The following is a 20,020-nucleotide window of genomic DNA, read 5'->3' as shown; positions in this document are numbered from 1 at the left end:
GTTGTACACAAACCAACCAGCCAACAGTTTGCAAGGCTGCGAAGAGATGCATGGCCAAAAGAAAAGCCCACATCTCTGGTCGGAAGGGGAAACACATTATGAAAGTTTTTGGATAAGCACAAACTCATTTCGCATTGCCAGACCTACTGTATCTCCACAGCGATGTGGAGTAAAGTCTGGCTAAACCATAGATACATTCCAGGATAAAAAAAACACTTTGGGGTGTTTGCATTTCTTTTAACCAATCACAATCATCTTGGGTGGCGCTAAGCTCCGGAAGCAGCGACGGTGGCTCTGCAAAATAGTCTCGGCAAGGGACTTGTTTTGGTGAAACATTTGTACCCCGCAAAAGAAAACGCCACATAAAATGTTGGAAAGCCTGTCCACGCTCCCCGCAGGTGGACGGCGACGCTGCGGCAGTCTGATGGGTTTAGTGAGCGGCACTGTCTGTTAAGAGTCTACTTAGCTAATCATCGCCGTTAATATGTTAAAACTCCAGTTTATATCACACTCTGTGTGTGCTCTGGGTGTTTATATGTTAAAGTTAACTTTTATAATATAATGTAGGAGGTTATTGTGAAGTGAATCTCAGTGTCTGTGCTCTGTAGGCTATGTGCTTTCCATCATCTCGTAATTTATTAAACGCTCCATGTCTGCAGAGGCGGCGCCAGGGAGGGGCTAGGGGGTGCTGTAGCTACCCCTAGGACTGCAATAGCACCCCCTTAGCACCCCCAAGAAATTGCTGTGGTTGATTTTTAAATAAATAAAAAATTGTTAATGTGTAAATAGTATTATATTTGAAAAATGAATAAATACATTAATAAAACAAACCGATTATTTTTAGGCTAAAACACACAGGTGATCGTATTCGGCCAAAGGGTGCAACACACATTGAACTTTTGACCTTACTTCCGCAGTAACGTATTCACAAAGAAGAAGAAGAGCTCAATATTTGGAGCCCTTAGGATTAGAGAAGTGAGTCTAACTAGCAATGGATAGTTTTTTACTCCCTAAACGTCAAAGTGTGAAGACTTTATCAAAATCTGTAAATGAGACTGAGAGATATGGTGAACTTTTCACCAACTGGGACGAAGAAAAGCGGAGGAAGGTGATCTGACCACGGCTGTGATTGCTGCTGAGGATGCTTATAACGTCACCCTGCTGTACATGACATTAGACCAGGGGATCGCACAGCCAGGCCACAGTGGGTGAGTCAGCTGATAGGGGTCCATGCAAGAACTTTACTCTTATCTCTGTCTTGTAGAAGAGCATTACAGTGAACATGTGTTTTACAGAAATGTGAATAAATGGATCACCGAATCTAAAGTTATACAGCGCACTGGACGTCAGTTTATTTTTAGCCCAGAAAACGCGTTCGCCCTCAGTGGCTTATTTCGATATATTAAGTCACTACAGATATGACTACATTATTTGACCATACATGCAAGTGTGAAAACTGTGTGAGGATACATGCACGTGTACTTACCTGTTTATAATTTATGTGATGTGAGAGACAGCACTTGAGTCGTGTGTGAGTAGTACTTGAGTCCGGACTCAAGTACTACAGCCCTGCAAACCACTGTTTATTCCTATAACATTCATAATTATTAGTATAGCTCCTTTATCATTGGCATCACTATACTGCAGCTTCAATTGATATTCTTGATATATTTATCTTTGTTTCTTGTAGACCACAAACACCAAATGCAACTCAAAATGGGAGCGTGCCTATGTTCCCACAGCCTTATGTTCCCACATTTCTAAGATTTGTTTTCCAAAATTAAGCCCTATGTTACCACATTTCCTTTTTCATAAATTTGTATCAGATTTTATCCCCCTTTCTCCCAATTTGGTAGCCAATTACACCCAACCTATTATCCAGTAGTAATGGACTACAGATGGAATGTAACCCTAACCCTAACTCTAACATAGGGCCTAATTTTCAGTAGAAAAAAAAATTCTTAGAAATGTGGGAACATAGGGCTGTGGGACCATTGGGCTGTGGGAAAATAGGACTGACCGCCTCAAGATAAAGCTCTGTTAACCAGACATACTTCCTCTGGAGCCTGATTCTTTGACCGGAGCCAAGTCCATATCTATGCCTCAAGCAGTTAAATTGTGGGAGGTCAAACCCCTCCGTTTCATACAATATTAAACGTTAACTGTTCACACAATACAGTAACGTGAGCTTTTTAAATTAGTTGATACATGGTTAAACCTCATTGGCTCTTACCAGTGGATCTCCGTGTGTACTTCGTCCACAGCAATCCCACCAATCAGTCCCAAAACGTCCCAGTTAGAGAGGAAATGCCGTAAAAATATTTTTTGTAAATCTTTACAATCATTCCCTGAAAGAAACAAGCAGGCCTGCCTTGTTCACAATTCAAATTTACTTCAGAACTTACTATTTTCAGCGTGTAGCTTGCTAGCTCAAAGTTTGTTGTTCCCTGAAACGAACGAACGAGTTAGAGAACGGCAACACACAGAGAGCGAAATGTGAGGAAATTATCCTGAAAATGTACTTCCGTTGATCCAGACTAGCGCAAACATTACAACGGCAACCTTTTCAAAAAGGAAAGGAAGAGGGAGGCTGTGTTCGCACGGTCCAACTTTGAAAAAGTCCTGTTTTGCACGGCACGTAAACAGGAATATTATTGGAATATTCATTTCACTAGCCATGTAAACAGCTTAGTCTGAGTATTGTCTTTTTCGGAATAAGGGCAAGAACCAGAATAATATGTGCATGTATACGTAGTCACTGTGGCCTGTGAGCCTCCAAACCAACAAGCCAAGCAACTGCCAGATTTTAGAATAACCAGCACGTACATGCATTCAAACGAGAGCACAAGGACAGTTTCAGGGTTGGGAAACATAACTGATGCTTTTTAAATCATTTGCATGACAGAGCTTCTCCGGGCGCTCAGTATTTATTTGGGCTCAAAGATGTGAACTCTTGTACATGGTGATAAAGTTCAGTTTTAAAAAAGATAATTAAATGAGTTCCAGACAGCCAGACTCAAATGATTGCAAGTTAAGGAATACTTTACTTTTTACTTATGCTGATGATAGGTGTGCCTTGTTTCTATCTGTAACGGTAACGGTAAGCGCGTCGGACGGTTCCTGCCTCGCCGTCGTCCATTAATACCTGACAATGGACACCTCGTCGGGCATTAACCCTTACTCAACCAATGAGTATCCTCTTGAACCGCTAAATAGCATACAGGAGTGAATAAAAAAACAACTTCAAACCAAGAGGGGGAATCAGAATAATTTTGAGGTACTTGCCTTCCTGTTTCCACATAATGCAACTTTATACTTCTTCTCCACTAGATCTCTGAGGGAACATTTTTACTTTGAACTCCACTAAATTTATCTGACAGCTTTAGTTACTTATATGAAATAGTATATGTAAAAGCATATACAGCATGTACAATTAGCTCCACATTTACCAGCTTCAACATTAAAGTGATACAATGATATACCAATAAAGATAGTCCAATTATATAAAAAATATTATTCTGAAATGAAATTCTCCAGAATGAGTGCTTTAACATTTGGTACTTAATTTTTCATTTCATGTTTATTTGAATAGGGACAGATGCTACGACATAGACATTTGGGCAACAAATCTTCAGTGTACAGCATCACAGCATTTATAGCTATTACCTAGTTTCCTATGCCCCTCCCTAGTTCCTTTAAGTATATTTTGATGCTAATTCTTAAGTAATGTTTTTAATGAGGGACTTTTACTTGAAACGGAGTATTCTGCACGTGGTATCACTTCTTTTTAATTATGTAAAAGAGCTGAGTACTTAGTCTCGACAACATAACAGCGACATAATAGTGAGCTGGTCTCGCTCCGACAACAGACAGGAAAACTGGACGGCTACTAGTCAGTCTACTCAGTGGAGATGCTGGTATTACGTTTGGCTCTGGTTGGATCAAAGGAAGTACATCTCCAGGATAATTACCCGACATTCTGCGTGCGGCTCATGCACCGCATGTCCCTCACCTTCCGCTCTCCGTGTGTTGTCGTTCTTAAACTCTTGTTTGCTTCCGAAAAAAGAAGAAGAAAAAAATGTCGAGCAAGTAAGCAAGCTACACGATGAAAAAGGCATGTTTTGACGAAAATTTGGATTTGGCAACAAGGCAGGCTTGCTTGGTTCTTTCGGGGAATGATTACGATACACTGGTAAGAGCAAATGAGGTTTAACCATGTATTCATCTAATTTTCAATAGCTCACGTTACTGTATTGTGTGAACAGTTGACTTTATTTTATATTGTATGTGCAGTTTTCTTTTGCGGGGTGCAAATGTTCCACCAAAACAAGTTCCTTTCCATGACCATTTTGCAGAGCAACCGTCGTTATGCCGGAGCTTAGCGCCGCCCAAGATGATTGGTTTAAAGAAATGCAAACAACACAGAGCGTTTTTAACCTATCCCACAATGTGTCTGTGGTGTAGCCAGACCTTACTCCACAGCGCTGTGAAGTAAGGTCTGACAAATCGAGACAAGCTTCAGGTGAGATAATTAACTACATGCAGCTTGAGTGTTTGTTAAAATCTGAGTTGCATGGCAACCAGAAGGACCTAACAACACTCGTGGCCTTGGGCTTGTCGCGCCTTCTGCCGCTGACACTCGTATCTGTACTTTGTGTTTGAAGATATTAAATCTCGCCTGATTATATTTCCGAATTAAAAGCAACAGAATACACAATTTCCACAATCTACATGAAATTACATATCTACATTAAATTAAACAGTATTTATGCTTAGTTGTCTTGAAGTGCTGCGTCTAGTGTTTTCCAGGTTAGGGTTCAGCACAGGTACAGTTATGTCATCCTGAGCTTCAGAGCATAATTATAGCTTTTGTTATATGAGCCTGGGGTTTATTATATGTATTCAGAGGCTCGGGTATAGGACGCTCTCTCTTTTTTGTTCTTTCTCTTTTGTCCTCTCTCTTTTTGTGTTCAGCGGCTCAGCCCATCTGCTAGCTGCATATTCATTTTTAATGTCTTTGCCCCCGTGCTGTGCAGTCTCAACAGAACATTGCTGCTTCGTGAAAAACTGTTAACTTTCATTTCGGCATTTCTGGTCTTTATGTCTACTTGAAGTTAAAGTTTAAACTTGGGTGCTGCTGGTGTTTAATTACTCTGAGGCACAAAACTCATTGTGTGTTTTTTTAAAGCGTTTTTTTCTCTCAGGTCCCTATAAATTTGCCTTTGTGTCAACATGAGGTTGGCAGTCAGCGTGCTTGCTACAGTGCAGACATCTCTGCTGGGACATAGTTCATAGCCCTGCGGCCATTTCCCGCTATAAACTTTGAAATTCAGGCAATGTTGAACTGTTATTGCATCAGCGACGCAGCGTTGGAAACACTTGAGTGAAAGCACTCACACTATCCATGTGTCATAATCATCTTGAGTGTTTTTTTTAATAAATTAATAAATAGTTGAATAATAAATCAACACGCAGGCTGTATGGCAAGCCCTTTAATGTCAGTATGACAGCACAGTGGAAAACAGGATTACAACTGTGTGCATCCACATTTGTGTTTGATTGTGTGTCTGTTTCATATGGAATGCCATTTTTATTCAATATTAAATAAATGAATAAATAAATAAATACATAAACAAATATGCCAATGAAATACATCCTGAAATAAATGAGGCAATATAGAAACATACTGTATGTGTAAATAAATGTAAATATAAATATATAAATTAGTCGATATAGTTCAATAAATAAAAAAAGAAACAAGTTTTATTATAAACAGGTTACATTTATTTATTTCCTTCTGGATGTATTTAAAACGGTCCCTTCAAATAAATAGAAAAAAAACAAGTTTTTCATTTATTACTCATTTTTATATTTACATTTATTTATATACTGTGTTATATACATGTATTGCCTAATTTATTTCATCTTGTATTATTATTTATTTCAGGATGTATTTCATAGGCATGTTTATTTATGCATTTATTCATTTATTTATTTAATATTGAAAGAATCGGCAATCCATAGTTTCAGTGTGAGGCCAAACACACACACACACACACACACACCTTATTTTCGTTTATGAGTGTGAAATAAAATCTTTTTGAAGGCCCTCCTGAAGTCTCGGTTAAAGATGGTGTATATGATGGGGTTCAGGCAGCTGTTGCAGTATCCGATCCAGAAAAACAGGTCGAAGAGTGTATCAGGGATCGTACAGCTCTCTCTGCACACAGCGTGGAGACTGTAAGTGAAGAAGAAAGGGAACCAGCACAGGACAAAGACCCCCATCACCACCGCTAGAACAAACGTGAAGCGCTTCTCCCTCATCTGTGCCACTTTGTTTTTGGACTGAGACATCTGCCTGCTGCGGAGAGGCACCGGAGACGGGAGGAGGTAGTGGTGGGAGCAGTTCTCGGATGATGCCCATGATATGGAGGCGCAGGATGGAGGAGGAAGAGGGGGAGGCTTCAATCTGTTTGACGGCCCCTCTGCGTCCATCCGCTCCTCTTTTTTCACACTTTCGCCGGATCTCCTTGGGAAGCGAAGAGCCAGGGAAAACGAGGAGGATGTTTTTATGTCGGCGTCGCAACTCCTCTCCTCCAAGTCGATGTCGTCCAGCTCTCCCCCCCTGTGGCTGCTGCTTTTGCTGTCTACGTTGGAAGAGCTGTGTCGGTTGGCTGGCCGTGGGCTCTGCAGCTCATACTGGAATTTCCCGCAACCGGTATCCTTTCTTTGGCAAGTCCTGGCAGTGCCTTCAAAACAGGTCTCAGACTGCGACGGCTGCCGCTCCACCGCGTTCTTCACCACAAACACGGTGGAGGCCCGCTGTTTGGCAACGCGGTAGATCTTGCAATACACAAGGATCATGATGACGCCTGGGGCGAAGAAGGAAACGATGCAGGAGGAGAGGATGTACCAAGTCTGGTTGTTGAGATTACACTCCTGCCTCTGTGTGTCGGTGTCCTCCTCCTCCGTCCCCAAAACGTCCTCCTTCTGCGACATGAGGAGCGGCGGCGAGGAGATGACTATAGATATGAGCCACACAATGCTGATCATCGCTTTAATCCGTTTGGGCGTCCGTTTGCGGTTGTAGCTGACGGCTTTAGTGACCGACCAGTAGCGGTCGAGACTGATGGCGCAGAGGTGGACGATGGAGGAAGTGCAGAAGAGGACGTCCAGAGCAAGGTAGAAGGAGCACCAGGTGGATCCAAAATACCAGTAGCCCATGACCTGGAAAGAGGAGAAACCAAATTGAAATATGTTAATGATAATTTAAAGCTATAGTGCGTATAGTTTCTGTCACCCCTATGAGGAATTCTAAGTACAACAACACTGTCAACCCATCCACATGATGCTTTCCGTGACCCCCCCCCAGACACACACACACACACACACACACACACACACACACACACACACACACACAGTTGCTAGTAGCCAAGGAGGACACGGAGGATTAAAAAAACATGATGGACTCAGTTTCTGAACATAGCCATACTGAGAAATCCAGAGAGAGTTGTGAGGAGCTGATAGTCTTAATTAGCTTTGTAGCAACTCATTTGGCAATGGCTTGAATGTAACGGACGTTCAAAAAGTTACGCACTAAAGCTTTAAGCACTGGTAATGACCTACAGAGGAATAGAAAGTGGCCTTTAGCGAGGCGCCTTAAAGGTCATTTTGCCTTTAAATGAACAATTATTACTTGAGACTCGTTCTAAAAAGACTCTCAGTCTCGAGTCGGGCTTGAGATGCGGGACTCGTGAATAATCTTTATTTCTAAGAAAACGTTTGATGAGTTATTCCCCTCACTGCGCAACCTCTAACCTACCTATGTAATACGTTCTGTAATACGTAACGTATCTGCTCCACGCGGACACACGTGATAGAGGACAACGGACATAGTATGATGATCCAGTGACCTTTCATGTATGTACAACATTTCATGGCAATCCATCCAAGGGTTGTCGAGATATTTTAGTCTGGACGAAAGAGTAGAGGAACAACAGATGGATGTTGCCCTTACTCCAGCCGTGCCACCAGCCAACGTATCCTCATTTAACGGTTCATAAAATATCTTATGAAATGTTATGCACAATTTTTCGTGCGTTATCCTACTAATGTCCAGCAACACAAACAATAATTGCGCCTGCGCAAGCAGAACCTGTTTAAGTAACAAAACTACTTGGTTAGGTTTGGGAAAAGATTGTGGTTTGGGCTAAAAATAGGTATGTTAACTTACGTACGTGGCCCCCGCAAGTGCATGAGGGTTCTGCACGTCCACGTCCTCTACAACTACTCTGTTACAAGTGGTAATGTAGCAATCTACTGTGCAAGTGTCGAAGGTGTATAGGCTACAGATAGTATAAACATAACTAGTATGTTTCCGTGGTGTCCGTAGCTGTCCGTGTTGGCGTCCATTTGGGAGTATAATCGAGCCTTTAGAGGCAACCCTGCACGTCGAATGAGAATGATAACAGCCTGCTCCAGCATGACTAACAAATCTGTAGAATAATAATTTATGAAAGAAATTATTTGCTGCAGCCCGAACATTATTGGCTGAATTTTAGGTTTAGGAATTTTGGTCATCAGTAGATAAATGTAGCTGCACTGAGTCTAAATGTTACTGCAGTAAAAATGTCTGTTTTTTTTCTTCGGTTTGTCAGAGAAATTTATATGATGACTCCCCTCAGATGACCCAAAGTAACCAGACAGCCTGTGTTGTGAACAAAAAACGTGTAGCAATAAAAAGTTATGGAAGAGCAACCTCAATGAACTCCAAGTACCAGAGTTCATCTACAGCAGACAGAAAACAGTCACAGACATGAGAAGTGTCTGATGTCTAATGCAACACAGAAGAAACCGCAGGTAGATTCCAAGTATAAACGGCTGAAGAAAAGCAGGAACAAATCAATGTTATTACTGGGTGCAGAAAATCAGAGATGGAACACCGGCTATAGACAGGCATGGATTGGCCATCGGGAGTTTGTGTGGGCTGAATGGGCTGCGGCTGCACTTCTGTCAAAAATTTTATTCTTTTTTGATCGGCCCATAAAGAGAAGAGACATCACATCATTGACCCATTTGCTTGTCTTTCATGTGAACACTGGCCATTCACATCCTTGGTCTTTGACTGACCGGCCCACAGAGAGGAACCAACTGGTTTGTCTCTCATCTGAACACCAATTACGTCCCACTATGGCCCACTACCATCCTATCATAGAGACAGAGTGCATTTAAGTTCCGCCCCCACCGGCGGCGAAAATAACACCACAAAGTGCCGGAAGCTAGCTAAAAAACACAAGATTTAAGCATGTAGAACGATTATCGTAGCACCCTTCGTCTACCACAGAGGACAAGTTAGCTGTTAGTAAGATAATGTTAGTTATTTTTTAGCAAAATAAGGCACTTGTAAACATAGTACTATAACTTTCTGATTCATCCACATTCCGAAAACCAGTCAGTATCTGGTGTTATGGTTATGGTTGAATAAAAATGTGTGCCATTGATAAGCATTCTTGTCATCTTGATTTGGGGTCCCAAAAAAAAAAAAATCTGATTGGATCCTAGGTCAAGAAAAGCACTGCTGATTTATGGGTTCTACTTATTTTTCCTTTGCACAAGTACAGCTTGACTTGTTGAGGTGGCAGGAAGAGGTGGAGTTAAGGTGGGTTTATGGTCGCCGGTGTATTCCCGGCGCAAGGTACGCAGAAACTTATTTCCCGTCCAGCGCAAAGGCTCTGCAAGTTGTTGCGGCACGTGGTCATGCACTTCTGAATTTTTGTAACTTAGGGCGCGCTGCGTTTCCCGTTGCAACATGGTCGGCTGGGAAGACTGTCCGAGCAGGTTCGCCTGTACAAACATCTTCATGTGATTCTTCATGTACAGCCCACAGGGAGTCAAACAGACTTACATTTGTGGTAAAAGAACCACCATACTGGGAAAAGAAGAAGCATTTTCCTGGAGGGTGTCGAAAAAAATCTCTTTGTCAAAGTAAAAAAAAACGGTCTCATGGAAAGCTCTTTCTTAAAATCGAAAGGCAGACAATCATCTCCAACAAGTCCTCCAAACTATACAACGATATCGGCCGTTGGTTCCTACCGTCTAATAAGAACCACAGGAACGTTTCATAAAACGGCGCCCCTAGCGGCAGTGGAAATATGGCCTCATATCTAAACCAGAGAATGTACTATTTTGAACGTAAAGGTCGCGATTTTAAACACATCTTTTACATTGTGAAATGGTCGCAGTTTGGTTATGTTTAGGCACAAAACTAAATGTTTAGAAAAATATCATGGTTTGGATTAAAATCAGACATTCCTTCACTTCCTAAAGGTTACGCACGTGACGATAAACGTGACGTTCGTGAAGTAAAAAAACAAAAACTCACCGTTCGGAGAATACTGCAACGAACAATGTGTTAAGCATTAACGTCTCCATGTCAGCTCCATCTACTGAGGCCAGCGCCACGGTGTCTTGTGTGAGTATAAACATGATTTTGCTGATTCTCTGACTTTGCTTGTTGCGCCAACAGCAGGTTTACAGTTTTGACTGACATGTCTCGATGAAAGAAATTCCTGGTCTATGTGAGCTTTTGGCAATTCTTTAACTTTCTATCTACTACAGCGTAATTATCGAGTCAAATTTCTCCAATACTTTGGTTTATCTTAACCCTTGTGTTGTGTTCCATTCGACCATGCATTGTCCTCCTGCGTCTGAAAATCAACACTTTTTCTGATGTTTTTTTTCTCTTTTTCGACACTTTTGGCGCTTTTTTGACGTTTAACGCTTCTTTTCCCTACCATGTATAAACACCACCAACACTAACTTATTACTAGTTTTACACTTATTACTTATTTTTGGAATTCACGATCAATAAACCTCAGTTATAGGAAATTATACCTAATTCTTGAGTTAAAAAAGCAGAAATTATGAATTATTTAGACTAATATTAGAGGAAGGATAGAAGGGTCAACGTTCAGTTGGGATACTGTTTTGAAACATTTAAAAAAAAAAAATATTCAAATGCTAAAAAATTTAACAGAACACCCAAAATTCAATGAAAGTAAGAAACCCATATTTCTGATATATTAAGAAAACGGGCACATTTGTCCCGAAGACAACACAAGGGTTAAGTTAGTTTTTCTTAACAATGATCATAACAGCCTGGAGACATGGGTTCGTGTCCCGCATGTCACTGAAACGTTCATTTTACAACCCCACCCACGATCTTTTCCTAAACCCAACTGTCCCGTTCTTCTTTTCCTAAACCCAACTGTCCCGTTCTTCTTTTCCTAAACCCAACTGTCTCGTTCTTCTTTTCCTAAACCCAACTGTCCCGTTCTTCTTTTCCTAAACCCAACTGTCTCGTTCTTCTTTTCCTAAACCCAACTGTCCCGTTCTTCTTTTCCTAAACCCAACTGTCCCGTTCATGTCCCGTGTGTCACATAAACGTATCTTTTATAAGCCCACCCACGATCTTTTCCTTAAGGAACACCAGAGAGCTTTTCCCGCTTCGGTCCCCCTACAGGTTGGAAGCGGAATTGTCCATTACATTGTCCAGTTCATTCGAACTACATATCTGCTACCCGATCTGAGAAAATTTGCATAATGTAATGTAATGGACAATTCCACTTCCAACCTATAGGGGGACCGAAGCGGGAAAAGTTCTCTAGTATTGCTTCACCTAACTGTGTCAAAAGTGATGCCAATAGTCCCGACGCAGCGCGTTGAGATGAAGCTCGTTTAGATATGACGCTAAAGGAGACTTTTAGCGTCAATGACAACGCCAAAGGCACCTGACCAAGCGTCCATATTTTACGCCATGGGAGTGAGAATGTGTTGGAATACCAGCTGCAAATGTAGAGTCCGTTTCCTCACCTCGTTCGCCAAAGAGAAGGGGATGACCAGCGTCGCCACCAGAATGTCGGCCGAAGCCAGAGACACCAGGAAGAGGTTTTGAGGCGGCCTCAGGGCTCGGCTGGTGAAAACCGCCATGACGACCAGCACGTTCCCCACCACGGTCCCCAGTATGATGACCGTGACCACCAGCACGATGAACATCGACGCCACCTGCGAGTGAGGAGGCAGAGGAGTGGATCTCGACGAGGAAGGCGGCGAGGTCTGGTTGATATTCTCCAAAGAAGAGTTTGGTGGCAAAGTGGCCGGCACCGTGGCCATTACAGGCGTCAGTACATCCGATAAGTCCATCCTGGTTTAAATGTCGGACATTATGATCCCCATTTTTGTTTTAACTCCAGTGCCTTCACTGCCGACAGATTTTTTCAAATGCCAGCCAGTGAGAAAATAACAAAGTACAAAACTGAGAAAAGGAGTGAGAGAAAAAAGGGAGAGTGAAGCGAGTGAAAGAATCTGCCAAAAGAAATGAATACCAAAAGCTGCCTCTTTGGTTACAGTAGGAGAGCAACCAATAATAACCTCACCAGCTTCAAAATATCGGATTTTTAATCTCTCTCAAAATACCATGCATGTCTCAAAATCCTCCCCCAGCACCACTGCTGTGGTCAATATTTCACCGTATTGTACCTAAAAACAAACAGCTTCATCTCCTGCTGCAACACGTCTGCCACTGAAAGAGGGATTTGCATGATTTAAGTTAGGATTAAAAAGAAAAATTCATACCTTTTTAAAATATCCCTTCATAAGCACATCTGAGCCCAGAGGTTGATATACTGTATTTAAGGTACAAGACTGATGGCCTACTTATTTTCAATGAGATGCAGGAAAATGAAGAAAGCATATGGCTACATGCTCTAGTTGGAGCAAGGACTGAAACCCTATTTGTGATGCATGGTACCCTCATACTGCTGCACTCCGAAAGAGCGCAATGTGGCAGAAAGACAGGACTTAAAAGTAGAGAAGAAATGACTGAATGGGAAGGAGAGAGAGGAGAAGAGGAAGAGGAGGAAACGATGAAAAAAACAAAACAGAAAAAGGTGAGAAAAATAAAAACAGAGGTCCTTAGTTTTTTTGCGAGTCGTTGCCGTGCTGACTGACACTGCTGCTGCTGCTGCTGCCGCCGCCGCTGTTCACTGAACCTCCACTGCTGGAAAAGAGAAGAGAGGAGGGGAGGGAGGGAGAGGGAGAGAGAGAGAGAGAGAGAGAGAGAGAGAGAGAGAGAGAGAGAGAACCTAATAGACTGGAGAGAAGAAAGGAAAGAGTAGGAGATGCGTGGAGAGGAGAGGGGGAGAGAGGAAGGTTTGTTTGAAGGAAAAGAAGATGATTTGAGAGAGTAAAGGACATGATTTTGAGAAATGATAGAGAGAGAGAGCGAGAGAAGGGAGGAGTGGTGGATGATGGAGAGGAAGATGAAAGGCAGGTATTGGACAAGAAAGGAGGACACTAAAAGAAAGAGTGGGAGAAAGGGAAAGAGCTAAGATACAGGGGTGATGAGAGGAAGGGAAAGAGGACGAGAGGCGAGGAGAAGAAGACAGAAGATGGGAGGAAAGAGGAGGGGTGAGAAGAGGAGAGGAGGACAGGAGAACAAAGATGGGGAGGAAAAAGACCGGGAGACAAGAGGATAAGTTAGAGAGGAGAAATGAAATGAGAAATGAAGAGAAAGAGAGAGAGAGAGAGTGGGAGGAAGAAAGAGGTGAGAGGAGAGTAAACGATAAGTGGAGCGGACAGAGAGAAAGAGGGAAGGAGAGGAGAGGAGAGAAAAGAAATAGAGAAGAAGAGAGAGAAAGAGATTAAAAATAGGAGAGGTGGAAAAAATGAAAGGGAAAATGAGACAGGAGAAGTGGAGGGCTTAGACAAAGAGAGGATGGCATACGAGAATGGAGAGGAGGAGAGGGCAGGGGAGAGGAGGCTGAGAGGAAATAGAAAAAGAAGAGTGGAGAAGAAAGAAAAGTAGAGGATACAGGGATAGATAGGGTTGGGGGGGAAGGAGAGTTGAGGACACAATAAGACAGGGTTGAGAAGAGAACAGGAAAGGGGGGAGAAAAAAAGAGGAGAAGAAAAACAAGACAGGACAGAAAAAAGGATAGTGGAGGAGAGGAAATCGTTAGAGGAGAAGAAATGAGAAAAAAGAGAAGACAGGACTAGAGAGGAAATAAGGAGAGGAGAGAAGAGAATATGGGATTAGAGGAGAGGAAAAGAAATAAAAAGAAGATGAGAAGAGAGAAACAAAGGAAAGGAAAATATGGTAGAGGAGAGGACAGGAAAAAGGAGGAGGAGAGGAAATATGAGAAAAAGAAGAGGAGAGGAGAGAACAAGAAAGAGGAGAAAAAAACAAGACAGGACGAGGAAAGAAGAAGATAGGGGAGGAGAGGAAATTAGGGTAGAGGAGAGATAATGAGAAGAGAAAAAAGACAAGACATGAAAGGAGAGGAAGTGAAAAAGAAGAGAAGACAAAAGAGGAAAGGGAAAAGAGGACAGGACAAGAGAGGAAACAAGTAACAGGAAAGCACAGAAGAGGATAGGGCAGTGGAGGAAAATTAAAAGAAGACATGAGAGGCGAGGAAACAATGAAAGAGGAGAGGGGAGAAGAGGAGCAAAAGAGAAGCTAAGAAAGTGGAAAGGGATGGAAGGAAAACATGAGAGGAGAGGAGGAAACAAAGAGGAGAGCAGATAATTAGATTGTGAAAAATGATCATTAATCCTGAGATGATTGGAGAGAGAGTGAGAACTTTTATTTAATCAGCCACTGATGCTCTTAATTCAGCCGCCTGATGACATGTAGGCAGATCGCCATGGTTACATTTGTCCTGCGTCTGAACACAACCGTGCACAGTGACACTCGCATGCCTTTTATATCAGCTTCAGAACCTTTTTTCTTTTCTTTCTTTCTTTCCTTATTCTTCTCCTATGATCCACCTTACACACACACACACACACACACACACACACACACACACACACACACACACACACACACACACAGGGGCGCCATATAGGGGGGAAAAGTTAGGACAATTCCAAGGGCCGATGACTGACAGGGTCCCCAAAAAATAGGTAAAAACTAATATAAAATTATTAAACCATCATCATTCAGTATATATATATATATATATATATATATATATATATATATATATATATATATATTTCAAATATAATAATAAAATTAATGATCTCTTTGTTTTTACTTGTTTTTGGCAGTAAAAGTTAAATATCCCCATTGACCAAAAAGTAAACATCCATACAGACCGACCACCCCCCTGTATCTGCATGAAATGGTTTGGTCCTGCCTTAGCGCACTCAGTGACGTGTTTAGTTGCAGTCAGTAGATGCAGCAGAACTACAGTGACCACAATGTTGCCAAGTAACTTTAAATCAAAATCTGGTTGTCAAAAAAGGAAAGAGAGAAAAGAGAGAGATGAAAGACAAAGGAAAGGGTGTCAAACTGTAACCAAGTTTTTCACCAAGAAAAGGTGGGTAGCCTGTAGTCTGTGAGTGGTATTAACCTGTTGGCTTAATGTCCATAGTGAAATAAGCTAGCTAGCTAGCTACAGACTAGTGTTAGCCTACATTTAATCACCATTTAATCAGTGCAGAGAAACGTTTAACAAGATATTCATATTAAATCATTGTCCCTGCCTCTTTTAGCAGACTTAACAACAGATGAGTCAGCAGCACCCCAGTCTCCCCCTAACTGTACCCCTCCCTGTCCCAGTGAAGAAGGTGAGCAACATTCAATGACATGCCAGTTAGCATCATTGCAGGGAGTCTGTGGGGATTTCTTTCTCTCTTGCTCTTTTAACCATTACAAAAAATAAAATTAAATATTTATTAATGACAGAAATTCAAACACATTAATAACTATTAATTATTTTCTCACATAATGATCATTATGAAATAAAATAAAAAAAACAACAACCTACTGTCTGTACTGGATGCTGTAGCTTACCTGAGGCTGCATGTAAGATACAGACAATATTAAAATAATCCAGTTTGATAAATTCATTTAGATTGAATTGTGGAATGACATCTATAGATACAGACTTTATTATTCCCATCATGAAGGGCAATTTATTTGAGACGCTTGCACACACGCACACACACACACACACACAAAAAAAAATCTATTGTATCTAATGTATGTAATCAAGTGGTGGTGATACAGAACTGTACGTAATTTGGGTCAACGTTCTGTACTGTTAGTGTTATTGGTATATGGCATATTTTAATATATATACTGTATATATCACCGTATATATGTCTATATCACATGCATTGTGTACATCCTACAGAGCCAGGGCCCTCTCAGGTAGAAGGAGGAAGAAGTGTGGAAGCAGAGGAAGAAGGGAAAGAAAGTAACAGTGATGATGAGGATGAGAGATGCATGGTGGAAGAAGACAGACGAAGTCATAAAAAGGATGACCCAGGTTTGTGGCCAGCAAATTTGACTGATAGGGACAGAGAGGATTTTGTGAGGGCACTGGCCACCAGAGATGATGATGATGTACTGCCACAGGATTCTAAGGGAAAACCATTCCCAGAATACTTATTGTACAGTAAGGCAGCCAATGGGAGGGAAAAGGTGAAGAGAGACTGGGTAAATCTTCTAATGCACTGTATTGCATCCCATGTGTGCTTTTCTCTCATTTACAAAAAAGACCTTCTCTTAGTGTACTGAACAGCCAAAAGGGATATAACATGTCTGATGTAAAGTGGCGTTGGGTGTATGATAAATTCTCTGTCCATGAGAAGAATACGGCACACAGAGACTGCTATTTGAAATGGAAGAACTTGCAACAGTCAGTAATGGCTGTTAGTCCTTTTAATCTTGCATCAAATAGTGAACTGCATACTAGACTTGCATGCATGTACAAATCACCAGCAGTAAATATTGTGCTAGTGCTAGTATTGAATTACAAGAAGCCTTTAATTAGAGTTATGTAAAGCTTTTGATGGGACAGTTAGGTCCTAGAGATGTGGTGACAACAGCTGCGCAGAGGGGGCCCAATTAGATTTTTTTGTCATGGGGCCCAAAATTCCTGGCGGCGCCACTGCACGCACGCACGCACACACACACACACACACGATAATGTGGCATCACTCTGTTTTCTGATCCGGCCAAAAAGAAAAAAAATGCTACGTGGTAAGTTGAATTTTTTTTCAAATAACACTCTGAAGGCAAATCATATACAGTATATATATATACACAGTATATATATATAAAAAACAGTTTTATCGTATACAGTATATATATATATATATATATATATATATATATATATATATACACAGTTTAATTTCAGCATCTTTTCTCTTGCATAGGCATTGTTTTTGTTAATGTTTCTTGTTTGTTTTGTCACGTTTTGTTGCTCTGTTAATGTTTTGTCTTCTATCTTGCAAATGAAAAAAAGCAAAAAAATGGAAGACTTCTTAAATCACACATCCCAAAAACCTACGTGACAAGAATCCAGGCGGGGAGTTATAATCCCATGTTGCCACCGCCTGCAGGCATATTTAACAGATTGGGGATACAGTATCATCTTCCCACTGTAGTTACACTCACCGCCGCCCGCCGAGCTGGATAAACATCAACAAGCCTCCTCGGGGAGCGTTCACACCGGGCGTTTTTAAGAGCTGTTTACTCAGCCTAAAGAGCGTTCAGGGCTTTAGATTGCTGGGAATAATGAAGATTCACATATCGACACCGACTGAATTAAGGGGATTGTGATGGGATAATGAGGAGGCGCTATCACTAACAGGATGAAAAAACAATTTAAATAATCATTAACAAACAAAGGGCTTCATCGATCGTCTCAGTCTGCATCATCTGTCGTTAGGAAGAAACAATTGTCAGAAATATATACTATATATTTATGCTAAACAGCGTATGGAAAAATTCCTGATGAACTAAGTACATTAATCAAGTACTGTAAGTACAATTTTGAGGTACTTGTACTTTATTTGAGCATTTTCATTTCATGCAACTTTATATTTCTCCATTACATTTATTTGATAGTTACTTTAGATTGAGGTTATTAAGAGGAGACACTGCAGGTAGATATCTTATTCCCCGTATCCCCCAGAGTTAGATAAGTCCATACATACCCTTCTCATCTCAGTGCGTGTTGTAACTCTGTCTGACGCCCCCACCGCTAGCCTAGCTTAGCACAGATCCTGGAGGTAATCGGCTCCATCTAGCCTACTGCTCCCAATAAGTGACAAAATAACACCAACATGTTCCTATTTACATGTTGTGATTTGTATAGTCACAGCGTGTACAAATAACAAGGTCACATGAGACACAGCCATCTTCTAACCGTATACATACTGGGAACTATATTCTCAGAAAGGAGAAGCACTCATTTTGAGAAAAATATGGATTGTAACATTACAGCCTACATCTTGACACTACAGGTGAATAGGGAAAACATTTGAACTAAGAGACATCAGCATGAAACTTCCCTAGTTGATTACTGATATTAAGACAATAATTTATTGTATTACAAGTTTTCTAAAAATGTTGTTTAAATGCAAATAAGGCATTATCTAATAGTACATTTTAATGAGTTTAGAAGAAATCTAAAGACACAAAAAGACATAGTGTAGTAAAATAAACACCTTGGATGTTTCCTTTCTACTAGTCTGAAAGAAGACATATTATGGAAGCAAAATAGCCCAAAATCAAAAAATTGACCAGTGCATGAAATAACAATGTTTTTGCCTGTAGTATAATTAATATTCTAATTAATTAAATATAAAAACTAAAAAATGCTGACGTATTACTAAAGATAAATCTACCCAGCAGTATACTAAGTAATTAAAATGAGCTGCACCTTGACCAGCTACAACAAAGAGATGAACACATTAATGCATCAATAATTATAATCCAGTATGCTAATATAGACTAATATATACAGTATATTCATGTGAAAAGGACTATTGTACATAATGAATGTCCTAAACCCATTGTTTCCCACTGGAGATGTAAATCTTTTAGAACACCTAAAAAATATTATAGTTAAATTAAAAAATAAAGGAAGAATAATTTCCTAAAACAGCTGGTCACTGTAGTTTTTAATCAAACAAACAGGAGGAAATGGAAAAGTGCATTTTTTGGGGACTATTTTCAGAGGCGGATTAATCCATATTTGGTGCCGTATTTATGGTGCTGTATTTATGGATCATTGATGTGTTTTTAAGATATATCAGACACACACACACTAAATACATTCATTATATGTCGTCTTCACAGCTGCTGACAGACACTCTGATCTATTATCACCTTATTGTGGTGAACGCGCTAGCAAATAATAGTCTACAGCTTGCCATGGTAACATTTATTTAGATGCATGTCTTTGGCTACCAGATCAATCATAATCTAATATTCAGTTCAAGGTTTCGGTCTACTTCAACTGAAGAAATAACTCCTTCTTTAGCTGCTAAGACTGTCTGCTTGATGTTGGCAGGTTGTGGTTTTATCTGAGCTCAAAGAGTCTAAACAGTAGGGCTGCAACTAACAATTATTTTCATTGTGGATTCATCTTTCGATTGCTTTCTCGATTAATCGTATGTTTGGTCTATTTAATGTCAGAAAATGGTGACACATGTGGATCAGTGTTTCCCAAAGCCCAAGATGACGTCCTCAAATGTCTTGTTTTGTCCACAACTCAAAGATATTCAGTTTACTGTCACAGAGGAGAGAAGAAACTAGAACAGATTCACATTTAACAAGCTGGAATCAGAGAATTTTTACTTGTCATAGAAAATGACTCCAACTGATTAAGCGATTATCAAAATAGGTGACTATTAATAGTCTCGCTCAGACTGGCCCAGAGTTTAGAACGGCAACACAAAGAAAGAGGAAGGCAACAGACATTCGGCCGGAAAAAGTGACGTTTGTCGGCAACGGAGCAAACCCGGAATGGGAACGTCGTGGATATAGACTAATGTTCATAAAATATTTTTGGGGGGCATTTCAGGCCTTTATTAGACAGGACAGCTGAAGATAGGAAAGTGGAAGAGAGGGGGGGAACGACATGCAAAGAGCTGCAGGTTAGAATAGAACCTGCAGCCGCTGTGGCGAGGACTGAGCCTCTGTACATGGGGC

At 40.9% G+C, this 20,020-nt stretch overlaps 1 protein-coding gene across 1 annotated transcript; it reads right to left on the bottom strand.

The window, feature by feature from the left end:
- Window positions 1-6,047: 6,047 nt before the first annotated feature.
- LOC144523025 (alpha-2Db adrenergic receptor-like) lies at window positions 6,048-12,204 on the bottom strand. Its single transcript, XM_078258298.1, has 2 exons — window positions 11,875-12,204; window positions 6,048-7,227 (listed from the first exon to the last, which is right to left on the bottom strand). The coding sequence occupies exons 1-2, from the start codon at window positions 12,202-12,204 to the stop codon at window positions 6,067-6,069; spliced, it is 1,491 nt and encodes a 496-aa protein (XP_078114424.1). The 3' UTR covers window positions 6,048-6,066.
- Between the last annotated feature and the right edge of the window lie 7,816 nt (window positions 12,205-20,020).

The sequence above is a fragment of the Sander vitreus genome, chromosome 1, assembly GCF_031162955.1.
Source record: "Sander vitreus isolate 19-12246 chromosome 1, sanVit1, whole genome shotgun sequence".
NCBI lineage: Eukaryota > Metazoa > Chordata > Actinopteri > Perciformes > Percidae > Sander > Sander vitreus.
This window is presented reverse-complemented; position numbering and strand designations above follow the sequence as displayed.

Bases quoted from the DNA above. Each gene is read 5' to 3' on its own strand.
- LOC144523025 (XM_078258298.1), bottom strand. From the start codon at position 12,204: ATGGACTTATCGGATGTACTGACGCCTGTAATGGCCACGGTGCCGGCC. The intron at 7,228-11,874 runs GTGAGGAAACGG...TCCTCTTTCCAG, and splicing joins CCTTCTCTTTGGCGAACGAG to GTCATGGGCTACTGGTATTT.